The following is a 13261-nucleotide window of genomic DNA, read 5'->3' on the forward strand; positions in this document are numbered from 1 at the left end:
CTTCAAATATCTCCTGTTAAATGATTACCTCAGTACTAACAGAGCTCTGATATGTGCGTGTGTGTGGCAGGTAAAGTGAAAGGAAGAAGGTGATGAAGTTTGACTTTTTCTGCCTATGTGCTTATTGCCTTCAAAACAGGGAGTACGTGTACAGAATGGTGTTTCTCTCCGGCCTTCAACACTGCTGGCAGAAGCTGGAGTGCTCAAGTGTCTGCCTCTTTCAGACATAACAGAAACACCCTCCTAATTCTCTAACAGTGCATCTCTATTCAAACCTCAAAGCTGTTCTCAGTGCTGTTGTTCTGTCCGAAGAAACCATGGATTTGTTTTCCCACTGCATTCTTTCTCTCTTAATACAAAAAAAGTTTAGAATTAGATATGAAGGAAACTTCATTCAGTGACCTAGAAAGAGTAGAAATAAAGAGGAAATATTTACATTTAGTAGTGAAGTTTGTATTGTTTTGAAAGGAGAATATAATTACATATATGCCAGTATTTGCTAAGGTAATTGAGGTTGCACTAAGTACTGAGAAAATTTCCAGATGTGTTTAATTTTCCTGTTTATGTCAGTCTGTGTCTGTGGTCATAGTCATGAACATGTTACCTATTGATGCAACTACTAATTAGCCGATTAACTTTCATTTATAATTTTAAGCATTTTAAATCATTTCTTCTCACCTCCCAATGAGGGAATTACCATTTTGTGAAGACTGCTGTATGGAAAAGATACAATTTCCTTAATAGCTTGTTGTAAGACTGAGTCAATTTTATCTTTTCCAAAATGATTTTTGAGTCGGGGAGGGCAGACTATAGAAATAATTTTAATTTCTTTTTATTTGAATTTTAAATCTTATGTAACTTAAGGAAACCTTGCTTGTATCAGGTTTGTGGAATTACAAACTCATCTTGTTAATTCAGAGTGGTGCCTTTAAAGTTAAGAATGCTTACAGCTTGCTGCTGAAACTTCCTTACCACAAATAGGAATTCTGAATCTGTTTGTTCATAGTTTTGTGCTTGTCTGTGAATTTATGAAAATGTATAATTCAGTAATCCCTTATTTTGTAAACAGGTTGATAACAGAACCAAAACAAGAGTTTTTGTTTAACTGGAGGATGAAATGTTTGTTTATTGCAGTAGAAAATGATTATACTGTGTATAATCTACTCTGGTTTGGAGAAATTAATGGCTGAGTAATAGTAAAGAGATCCAAGATTTTACTAGTAACCAGTGTCTGTTCCAAAAGATATAAATGCTGTACTCTTCAGTGGCTTTGCTAATGCTGTGTATTGTTATGATTTTCCTACCGTTTAGTTGTCGAAGTAACTTCTTGCACAAGGCTGTAACAGAGAATTTTTCATCATGTAGATACTTCACCTTATATAGCATTAACCAAAGTCTGACAGCTTAACTGATGCAGTCTGTTGATCTCTGCATGGATAAGGAAGATTAGTTAACCTTTTTCTGAAGTGTCATTTGTCCTTGCACATGAGGAGAGAGGAGGAAGAGACAGATGTGGATTTCAGTTAAATATTTAGATACCAGAAGAATTGGATATTTATTAAACTGTAAAAAATAACAGAGGTTTGCCAATTATTTTTTTGAATTTACTACTATACTTTGGAAAATATGCAGTATAAAGGGAGTGTTACTTATAGGCAGTCTTTTTTCACCTGTGTTCATCAGTACCAATCCATATATATATAGATAGATATAGATATGGATATATATGGATATATATCAGTACCGCTATATATATATATATATATATATATATCAGTACCTATATATATATATACTGATACCATATATGTATATGGATATCCATATATCTGTCTATATATATATATGGTTCTGTACTGATATCTATCAGTACCATAAGTGCACAAGTACAGTAATTTCATATATATATATATATATATATATAAAAATATATACACACATATGGATTCCTGAAACAAATTTTAAACATTTTTTTTTTTAATGAATAGTTTTTCAGGCAGTGACAGTTTCTGATTTTAGTTTCTGTTGTGATGGTGCTGCAAAGTGTGGACTTTGCATTCTGCTATTGCTGGAATTTTTTTTTCAGGTCTTTATGAGTGATTGGAGAGTGTCAGTATTTCTTGTTTGAATGTAACTGAACAGAGAAAATGGTGTTATGGATATTCAGGAGCTTGTTTTCTGCTTGAACTTTAGTTCTGGAAGCTCTGTTTCTGAAAGATGAGTTAAACAGGATAATTCTTCTTCAGTGCCTGCTGAAAAGTCTGTGCTGTGAAATTGAGTAGTTCAAACTATTCTGGACTGTTGGAAATACTGTGGAAACTTACTGAAGGGGAAAATTAGGGCTTCTGGTCTGGGCTGTAGCTTTTGTGTGTGCCCCATAGAGATGTGGGAGGGAGAGGTTGGCTTTTTATAATGATTAATATATTTTTGTAATTTCTTACTTCCTTTATATCCTTTTTGAAAAGGCACATTTTGTACATTAAGAGTCCCTGGTAGCTAATGTGCCCTTCCTTCTTTCAGAAAGAAGGGATTGTTCAGTGGCACATAAAAGCTAAGTAATTTTTGTTTCAGTAGTTATGTGTATGTGTCACTCATGCCTCCAGGATGCTCTAGGAATTACTTAAACAATCTTTATTGTCTTGAGACGGAAAAAGGTAAATTGTAAATAATGTGTATTCTTAAATAAATACTGTATGCATGCACTTTTAATTGCAATCAACTGGATGCAGAAACATACAGTTTTAAATTATAATGAAATAAAATGATTCTTTTTTTGCATGGCAAACCATAGGTAAACATAAGCATTCATTGATATTTTTTGTATTTGAACCAAATAACATCAGGATTGGTTGTCAGACATTCAGTGTTCTTTTTCTTGTGAGGAGTTAAAATTTGCCAAATTAATCACAGATTTGAGGAAGAGGGTTTTTTCAACTGGACATAAGAAAATCCTTCATAATGAGAATGGTTAAGTAGTGGAAGAGGTTGCATGGTTGCACAGCAAAATCTCTATCCTTTGAGGTTGTCAGAACTAGACTGGATGTAACAGCGGAGTAGCTGATCTGATTTAGTTGTGCTTTGAGATGGAGTTGGACCGTATGACCTCAACAAATCCTCAACTGAAGCCCTTCTAATGGATTTCTGTGTGTTTAAATAAACTTCTATTTGGACAAATAGATAACGATATCCTGTTGGTAAAGTTTTGCCAGACAGAATGATTGAAATCAGTGAATAAGATTATTAAATTCCAATTGCTGAAAACCAGTAGTTCTCTTGGCACGTATTTAGAAGCAGTAAAAATAGAACAGAGATCTCCAAGCCAAACACAACTTTCTAATAAGATTGTCTTCCCCACCCTTTTCATGAGACTCTGGCTGATTCAACTGCAGCTGCCGTTTCTTCTAGAAACACTCCCAGTTCCTGGAGTCCTGGCAGTTGCACCCGCTCGTGCATCAGCATCTTGTGCTATTTCTGAAGAGCTGCCAGACGTGTCAGCACTGCCATAATTTTTGTGCTCTTTCAATGTCTTTTACATTTCACAGTTTTCATGTTTTAATGCCTTTTGAGAGATGAACACACGAGTTGTCTTCCAAATGACTGCAGCGGGGAGGGGGATGAATCCCAACAGACTTTTCCCAACTGTTGTTGTTTCAAGCTGAGAAAAAGCAAACAGTTGTCATATTCAACGTTATGGGCTGCTTGTTTGTTTTAAATTACTTCTTTCACGCTTTGCTATCTTCATACAAAACATTGGGGTATACGTTGTACAACTACTGTGAAAAGGTGACAATTGTGTCGGCGTTTCTTTTTTAAAGAAATGTTAATTCTGGTTTCATGATCCCCCTGGAACTGGTTTTAAGACCTATTAAGGGAGAAAAAAGGCAAAATATTATGTAAAAGCTGGACTAGTCACTTATTATAAACTAATCCAAAGTAGATTTCTGTCATAGCGAAACTCTCGCTTTTAATTTTGAAAGTGTGTTGTTTGTTCTTGTTTTTCCACTGAAGTGTTAAATGTAAGTAAGAGATGCATCAGGGAGTTCTGATTTGAATTAATGAAATGAAAGATCACTGATAATCTGAACTACTGGATTTCCAAGGCATGCTGCCAAGATTTTTTTCTCCCCTAGTGGGAGTTGCATGGCTTTTGAATTAAAACTTTAAATATAAACAGTATCATTTTTCTTCCATGCCTCAAAGACTGATGGTAAATAAGTGATGACCAACATTGCATATTCTCAGATCTGTCACAGTGTCAGGACTGGATTTATCAGCCTTCTGAAAGAGCTTTAAAAATGTTCACTTTTCAGATTCCCTGTGCTGCAGTCCCTGCTCCGTATGGGGCAAGAAAATGAAATTGAGATAAGAGACTGGTGTATATAGCATTGCTTTGTTCAATTTTAATTTGCAGTGCTGCAAGGTAAATGTAAAGTATTTTGACTATTGAAAACATGTATTAGGCATGGCACTGAGGCATGAAACACGTGCCATTGTCTGTTGTACCCTATCTGACTCATCTGGCTGCAGGAGATGCTATTGTGAAATCTTGTGGTGAACTTGTGTTTTCATTCATGTCTGTGTAACGGTAGATATAATCCTCGTGTACTGTTCTTTTTTTGGGGGGGGAGGCAGAATTATTAATGTTGCAGTAGATTAATTTTTTATTTCTTATGCCAACTTACTGAAACACTGCTTTTAATTGGATTTACTAATTTGTTTTCAACTATGAAGTTTTCCTATATTACAAAGGAATTAGAACTTTTTCTTGTCATACTTTCTGAGAAGCTTTGAATAATAATACAATGCAAATATTGGATGAGTAAGGAGGCAGAAATATTTTTAGCAATGATAACGTTTTTTCAGAACTGTAAATGCTGACAGGTGCTTTCTGTGATCTTTGAAGCTACACTGTATCTGCAGAACATCTGAAGTTAGGAATTGAAACTCCTATGTCACAGTTAATAAAGCAGATTAATAACTACGGTCTCCTGTTCTGAAAATGGAAGATATAAAATTCATGCTCTGAGTTTTCACCATCTTTACTTGGGATTTTCAGCCAGGACTTTCTTTTTTTTCCAGTAATATTGATGGAAACTTTCAGTTGTCTGCTGTATTTTTAGGATCTTGTTTTGCTGCTTTTGGTAGACGTTGGACAAGTTATAAAATGTGACTGAACATTATGACACCAAGTTAAAATGCATTGGACTGTATAATGAGCAAATGTAGTACATCCTGAGCAGCTGTAATCTATTTGGATACTATGGTAACAACGTCTTCAACTGTACCCTTAATGTGCTGCAAACTGATAGGATATTTAAAGTAACACATGCAGTTCATATTCCTCTTTCTGGATAAAACATGGATTTGCAAATTTTGAAAGACATGATTATGTCAGAAAAATGAGAAATGTATTGTATGGTGTTTTGGGGCAGTTCGCAAATGAGCTGAGACAATTTAGGTATAATTTTGAATCACATATGTCTATACTTCATGGGTAGTTTGTGATTAAAGTAATGTCTTAATTTTTCTCTGCAGGGACCTTAAGAACAACCTTATAAGTACTATAGATCCAGGAGCTTTTCTGGGGCTTTCATCTCTGAAAAGACTGTAAGTACTATATCTAGCTCATCAATTTAAGGGAAAAAAATAAACAACAAAAAAACTCAGAGTAAGGTCTTAAGTAAATACCTCTCTATTAAAAGATGAATATATATATATATATATATGCTTTTATATATAGGAACGTGTATATATTGAGAATTTTTCTGTCTAAATATATACACATTTACTTCTATATATAAATAGAGCAACAAAGTTCTTCAGTTGATCTGACTGAAGATCATCTACTGCTTGTGGCTTAGTAGTCTCACTTGATCTTATTGGTAGTCTCTCTTGTATTATTCCTCTCTTCTTGTATTTCTATGACTTCAGACATCACTGGGAGAATGTTCAGTCAGAGCTTTGATGCCATCAAGTGTTGCTTTGTTGAAAGTTAAACCTCTCATGGTTTTGGTTTTTTTTCCTTCAAAAGGTCATAGTGGAACACAGAGTCCCTTGCTATTAATATTGCACTGTAGCAACAGTGCTGCTAATGTTGCATTATTGAAGGTTGTGCCAATGTTTCCATTAACACATTTCTGGAGGATTTATACCTTGACTGTAAAAACTGTTTCAAGTGAAACTTGAAAAACAGGATGTCAACATGACTGCTTTTCTTAAAGACTTCCAATTTTCAAAATATCTGCAACAGCTTTTATAGCATGGAAGTCTTAGTGATTTTTGTTTTTTAATTTTGCCACTTTCTCTCTTATATTTTCATCATGTATGTTTGTCGTTGTTTAGGTGATCTGGCTCACATAATAGGGGATTTTTGTAATTGCTCTTCTAATAACCTCAGAAATAAAGCTGAAGGTCTGACTGTGGACTTCTTGAAGCTTAAGTTTTATTCCTTTAAGAATTATTAGCAATTTTAATATCTACATTATACATAATGTGATATATATTATATAAATATAGACATTGCATCTGTGTGTCATAAAAGAACTAATATAAATATTTTGGCAGGTCAAAAAATTAACTGAAGTAGCACATGAGTAGACTGTACAAATGCAAAAATATGCTTTGCTGTGAAACAAGCAAAGATTATTAAGTAAGAAGGGACTTGAAAGCTCTCTTAGCTCCATTTGAGCAAACCATTGCTGCTTTAGAAGTGGGGTAAGAATTCTGCGTGCATGTATGTTTGTACATCCATATACACCTGTGCCTTTTGACTTTTTTGCTGAAAAAGTCTGAATGTGTATATGGTGCATTCCATTATTTGTGAATTTTAGGTAAAATCATTCAATTTGTAGACTGTATGGCATCTTGAAATGAGTTTATTCTCATGTTTTACATTTTTCTTATTTGTAGAGACTTAACTAATAACAGAATAGGCTGCCTGAATGCAGACGTATTTAAAGGACTTGTAAATCTTATTAGACTGTAAGTATAATTTTGTTGTATATTATTTTATCTAAGTATTTTTCTTCTGTGAGTTAATGTTCTGTTTCAGCAGGACTTATTTGTTTTAAGCGAGTGCCTGAAAGACATGGAGCCTGAGATGTATATTATAGTTTTCACTAAAGTTTTGCTATAACAAACATTATGTTATTACGTGTTAGTAATAACAGATCAATTCACTCTGAACAGTGAAATTATCTTTAAACTTATTGAAATGTATAATGAACACAGAATGGCCTGGGTTGAAAAAGACCACAATGACCATCTAGTTTCAGCCCCACTGCTATGTGCAGGGTTGCCAACCACTAGACCAGGCTGCCCAGAGCCACATCCAGCCTGGCCTTGAATGCTTCCAGGGCTGAACATCTGCTGGTTGTTGCTTTTAGGAAAGTATTTGCTATCAAATCGTGCTTCCTTCCAGTCTTAAAAAAAAAAAAAAAAATTAGGAAACAATTTTTTTTAGTGATTTTTTGCAAGACTGTGAAATTTGATGTGATTCTTATGAAGAGCAGCTGAAGGAGCTGGGATTGTTCAGTCTAGAGAAGAGGAGGCTCAGGGGAGATCTTATTGCTCTCTATAACTACCTGAAGGGAGGTTGTAGTGAGCTGGGGGTCAGCCTCTTCTCTCGTGTGACTAGTGATAGGACAGAGGGAATGGCTTCAAGCTGCGCCAGGGAAGATTCAGGCTGGACGTTAGGAAATACTACTTCTCTGAAAGGGTGGTCAGGCACTGGAATGGGCTGCCCAGAATGGTGGTGGAGTCACTGAGCCTGGTGATGTTCAAAGAGTGTTTGGATGTTGTGTTGAGGGACATGGTTTAGCGGGAACCATTGGTGAAGGGCGAACGGTTGGACTGGATGATCCTGTGGGTCTTTTCCAACCTTAGCGATTCTATGATTCTTAGTCAAGTGAACTACAGCACTGTGCCATAGTAGTATCATGTAGGTTTTAAAAATAATGCTATGTTGAAGAGGGAACTTTTATACAAGTAAATTTCAAATGTCAATCTCTGGAGCATGAGTTGAAATAATTTTACTTCTATTTCTTAGAAATCTTTCTGGAAATCTGTTTTCTACGCTTACGCAGGGAACGTTTGATCATCTTGGTTCACTAAAGTCTCTGTAAGTATTTACTGCATCTGATTTTAAAGTGCACAATCATTTATTCTTCACAAAAAATCCTTATTGTATTCATAAAGCATGCTTGTATTTTTTGGAATTGCCTTTTGTTTGAACCAAAAATAGGTGAAACAAATTACCGTAATATTCCAGGTTTTGAATGAGAGATTTTCACAATGATGTGAGTACTCTCACTAGGAAAATAAACAAAAATATTCTTTCTGTGTAAGTGCATGGAAAATATGCATACAGATGTTTGACTTTTAACTGCCTTCAAAAAATGCACAATATTTTCTTAGATAGGTTTAAGAGAACAGAGTTATACCAACTTCAGAGTTTGAGAAAGTTTTTGTATAATTTATTACTTCTATCTTAAACAGATAGTATCATACACCCCTTTTTCAATCAAGTGCACAAATATTTTTAAGGAAAATTTTAGTTTTACCTTGAAGCATAATAGTTTTGTTACGCATACTGGTGGCTACATCTCAACTTCATTATTTTTCTCTTCTCTGATAATCATTTACTCGTTCACTGCACTGGGATTCCTGGCTTTGATACTGAGAAAATTTATTGCATATGAAAATAAATGTTTATTTTCCTCCTCCAGCTCCTTTTAATTGTTAACGAGTTGTTACTACTGATTCTTTTTTTTAATTGTATGCAAAAAGATTGCTGTCCAAGAACATCACGGGTTTGGTAAGACAATCTGAAAATAACTGTTGCTATCAAAAATGTATGTCTGGAGGAATTCCTGTGAACAAAGACTAAATGGAGTTTCACAAGGATGTTGACTTAATGTTTAAAGTGCTCTGCCTGTGGTGATGTTCTGTCCGCCAGACGTTTGCAAAAATAAAAATTAGGCTTTTAATAGAGGTTAAAACAGTGTAGGCGGAGTGATCCATTTTGATTCATTTTAACTGTTTCTAAACAAGTAGACTATTAATGCTCTCTTTGAATTTAGCTGACTGCAACAGGCACTAATGGAGAGTTTGGTTTATCTTTTTAATAGGAAATATTAAACTATATGTAGATCTTATTAATCACTGAAAAACCTTATATGATTTGCATATAGAGCAGAATAATCTTTGAGGTTGTGTGAGTAGTGCCTCGTAAGAGAAATAAGTGAGAGGATACTTTTGTATTTCTGTTGATTTTTAATGTTAAAGCATCTGATTGCTATAATAACCTTTTGCCATTGAAGTGTGTTCTTATGTTGTGGCGATGCATATTCAAGGAGTTCCCTGTTACGTTTGCTTAAGTAATGTAAACTCCCTCAGTTAAAGAAATTACTAGAAATTATTTCATGCACAGGTGTGGCATATTATCTGTACGGGGAGGATAACTTTCCTAGGGGGCGTGTGCTTTTGTGCTGACACCACAGCTTGCAAAGTGTTCGAGCAGCTTCCAGTATGTAGTAGCAGGCTATGCAGCTGTGTTCTGGGGCTTGGTTGTCTGCTGCCTGCATGTCTGCGACTGTGTGAGGCCGTCTGCAGCTGTTCCTGTAAAGCTTTCAGACATCTGAATGTTCCATTTCGTCACTGCGAATACTTATTTTGTGTTGCAGAGAATTTCAGACTGATTATCTACTTTGTGATTGTAACATACTCTGGATGCATCAATGGCTAAAAGAAAGAAATATAACTGTACGTGAGACTAAGTGTGCCTATCCCAAGTCACTTCAGTCACAGACAGTGACTGGTGTTAAGCAAGAGCTTCTAACCTGTGGTAAGCACTTCTGACAACTGCTACTTATTTTCTAATTTATTCCCTATTCTGTTAATATCGTTGAGCAGACTTTGTTTTGTTTATCTGAAATTCAGATATGAAATTCAGATAATGAAATTTGGTAATAGTGATCCTTTTCCGAGGACTTACCTTTATTCCTCTTCCAGTGTTGCTTGCTTTCAGAATTAAGTCTGTGATTCTGCTGTGTATACCTATAATGTTAAATTCTAATTCTATGAAATTACGAAGAAATGAAATGCATGGGCATATTTTTCACTGTTTTGTATTCATTCTTCTAAATGTGGACTATCAAAATATTTCTGAATTTAAAGGAGTATTCATTTGGAGAAAGGATGTGATGAGTTTGAATTTCTGATGCATCAAACACCAGCTTACTATGTGATTATATCAGTAGTACGCAGTTGATTAATCTTTTTCCTTTTCTGAAAAATACTTATATGGCATATTTCTGGCTATTAATTGTGTTTTTATTTCTTGAATTTTAGAACCTCCTCTTGAATTACCGTCTTTCTATATGACTCCATCTCACCGCCAGGTTGTTTTTGAAGGAGACAGTCTACCCTTTCAATGTATGGCTTCATATATTGATCAAGACATGCAAGTCTTGTGGTATCAAGATGGAAAAATTGTGGAAACAGATGAGTCCCAGGGTATTTTTGTTGAAAAAAATATGATTCATAACTGCTCCCTGATTGCAAGGTAAATGTCTGCAGAGAAACTGCATTTCTTCATACTTGTTCCTTGCTCTGATTTGGTTGACTATTTCAAGAGCCAGTAAGGCCCACACAGAGTGAACATGTATAGGCAGAAACTTTCCTATCAGGGACATAGTCTGTAACTTCATATCTTACATTAAGTGGTTTTGGTCATTGTTTCTAGCTATTAAAGAGGGAACTCTAGAGATTGTGTAGTTTAACCCCACCCACCCACCCCCGTTCAAAACAGAGCAGATTGTCCAGGGCTGTTGCAGTTGTGTTTTGAGAAACTATAAAGATTTCCTAATGCAGTTAACATTAAATAATAGTTTGTGATATGATATGTTTGTCATCTTAAAGCGTTAAAATCACAAAACCAAGACTTTTAGGTAAACACATGGAATTCTTCCTTCTTCTTTATGACTACACCACATTTGGTAATGTTGAGTTCTCCAGCAGACACTTGTATGAGTATTATTTATTCTGCTTACACTAGATTTTTGACTCTTTCAGCATCTACAGAGTGACTTTGTGTTTAGTAATTGTATTTGTAAATTAGAGCTTTATCACAAATTATGCACTTAGGTAATTATCTTAGTTTGACATTTCTGCAACAACTGTTAAGAGCAGTGGTAATTTGGACTTCCTGTCTCTTCTTTCAGAAATTGAGAAGCTTTTTCTCATAGCTTTTCTTTTTCTCTCCTGCCTTAGCATAAGGCTAGAAGAATAGCAAATATTTCTCTGTTAATTACAGGGCATTTATTCATGGATAACTTATAAGATCCCAGTTTTATGTAGCTGATTTTTCCATTGTGTATCTGTGCTTTATTTGTTTTGCTGAAAACTTAAGTAAATTGTTGCAAGATTGTTGAGGTTTGTTTGTTTATTCTATCTTCCCAGTGCACTGACAATCTCAAACATTCAGGCTGGCTCCACAGGAAACTGGGGCTGCCATGTACAAACCAGACGTGGAAATAATACGAGGACAGTAGACATTGTGGTATTGGAAAGTTCTGCACAATACTGCCCTCCAGAGAGAGTTGTGAACAATAAGGGAGATTTCAGGTTGGTTTTTAACTGAAGTTTTTTGCCTTAAAGACATATTCTTGGATGTTCATTTGTAAATGATATGTAATAGATTTTTAGCTATTCTCTGTGTTGAAGTGCACACAACTGAAGTAGTAAATTTTGATCTTGTTAACTTGCATCTTTGGAATAGATGGAAAGTAAACTGTGATATTCTGATATATATAACATATAAACTATTAGAATAAAGCTTTTTAGAAGAGCTGTTAATTAGAGTATGTACTGATGGGGGTGGGTTTTTCACCAAGTTGTTTTTATATTTTGAAAACTTTGCTGCTCTCATACAACAAAATAACTAAGCAAGAAACATGTAATAATAGAAAATATGAATGCTGCTTCCTTTTTATGACTTTTGGAACTGCAAAGCTAGCTCTGATATTCCATTGTGCTGGATACTGCGTAGTATTTTGTCTTTTGTTCTTACCTCTTCACATGTTTTCCCTTTTCTGATCTTTCTGCTGCTGGTCACTTTTAACAACACGTTACTCCTGGAGGTACCAGGTAGCTTCTGTATAGATTCTCTGTATGTAAGGTAATTCCCTTTATAATACTCTGTGTTGTACCTCCCCACAGTAGTTTCTACAGATAATTAGTTTGTCACAACATAAATTGTTACTACTATTTGTAGGGTTTCTTAACATTTTAGCAACTGCTTTTTATTTGTGTTTGTTTATGCTGCATTGCTATGCTGATCTTCTGTCTGATCTTCCAACTATATTTATAAACTTCTGTTCTTTTCTCTATGTACATTAGAGTTCTTCAAAGTCATCTTCTTTCTATAGAAATAAGACATTTTAAGGAACGAAAAACAAGTTAAAGTGTATTGCTCGGACATAGTTTATGGGGGGAAAAAAAGACAAGCTTTCAAGTGCAGAAGGCCTTCTCCAGTTGTAGCAAAAATTCAGGTAAAGAGCTGGCTGAGAATATTTGTATTGAGTTCATCTTGTTCATCATATGGATGATTCTGAGAAGAGTAGTGGGTTTCTGGGTACTAAGGAACTGTTAGTAAGGGGAGAAACTTTAAGCATACTTGCCGCCCAAAAGCAATTTGGAATTACTGAAGAGTTTCGCTTTCACATTGTAGTGAATTATTTATATAGGAAACACTGAACATCCTCTTTTTACACTGTGTTGGCTCATACTGTGGGGATGAGCACTACATTAGCAAATGAGAACTTCCTGCGTAAGATAAAAGGTGAAGAAAGTCAAAGAGATGGATGCTGTATTCATCAAAGAGCATACGCATCTATTTAAATCACTTACGCATTTTTTTATGATACAAGTGTGAATTGTTCTTCTTTGATTTGCCATTAGAGGTGAAAACAGATGGTAAGGGCCTATTTCAAAGTGTTTTCCATTAAATTAACCTGTGCTGTTCAGCGACTGTTCAGTGTAATAGGTTTTACCCCCTCTAGAATTCAGTGGAAAGAAATAAGATTTCAGGAAATGTTCAGCTTATCAAAAGCTTCACTGTGTCTGGTTTGACTATAACGGTCTTCTATTTGTAGTTTAGGTAGAGTAATAATAAAGGGTAATTTTTTACTTTTGAGACCATATGGAAATAAGACTTAGACTAGCAACAAAATGGTTCTGAGCAGATGGCTGTAAATGATCC

General features: G+C 35.0%; 1 protein-coding gene across 1 annotated transcript in view; it reads left to right on the forward strand.

The window, feature by feature from the left end:
* Positions 1-13261, forward strand: part of ADGRA3 (adhesion G protein-coupled receptor A3) — a 56513-nt gene that overhangs the window by 18405 nt on the left and 24847 nt on the right. The window contains exons 3-8 of the mRNA XM_420763.8: positions 5536-5607; positions 6910-6981; positions 8048-8119; positions 9684-9844; positions 10351-10564; positions 11461-11625. Of these exons, the coding sequence (XP_420763.5) occupies positions 5536-5607; positions 6910-6981; positions 8048-8119; positions 9684-9844; positions 10351-10564; positions 11461-11625 (756 nt within the window). The remainder of the gene's footprint in view (positions 1-5535; positions 5608-6909; positions 6982-8047; positions 8120-9683; positions 9845-10350; positions 10565-11460; positions 11626-13261) is intronic.

The sequence above is a fragment of the Gallus gallus genome, chromosome 4 (assembly GCF_016699485.2).
Source record: "Gallus gallus isolate bGalGal1 chromosome 4, bGalGal1.mat.broiler.GRCg7b, whole genome shotgun sequence".
Classification (NCBI taxonomy): Eukaryota; Metazoa; Chordata; class Aves; order Galliformes; family Phasianidae; genus Gallus; species Gallus gallus.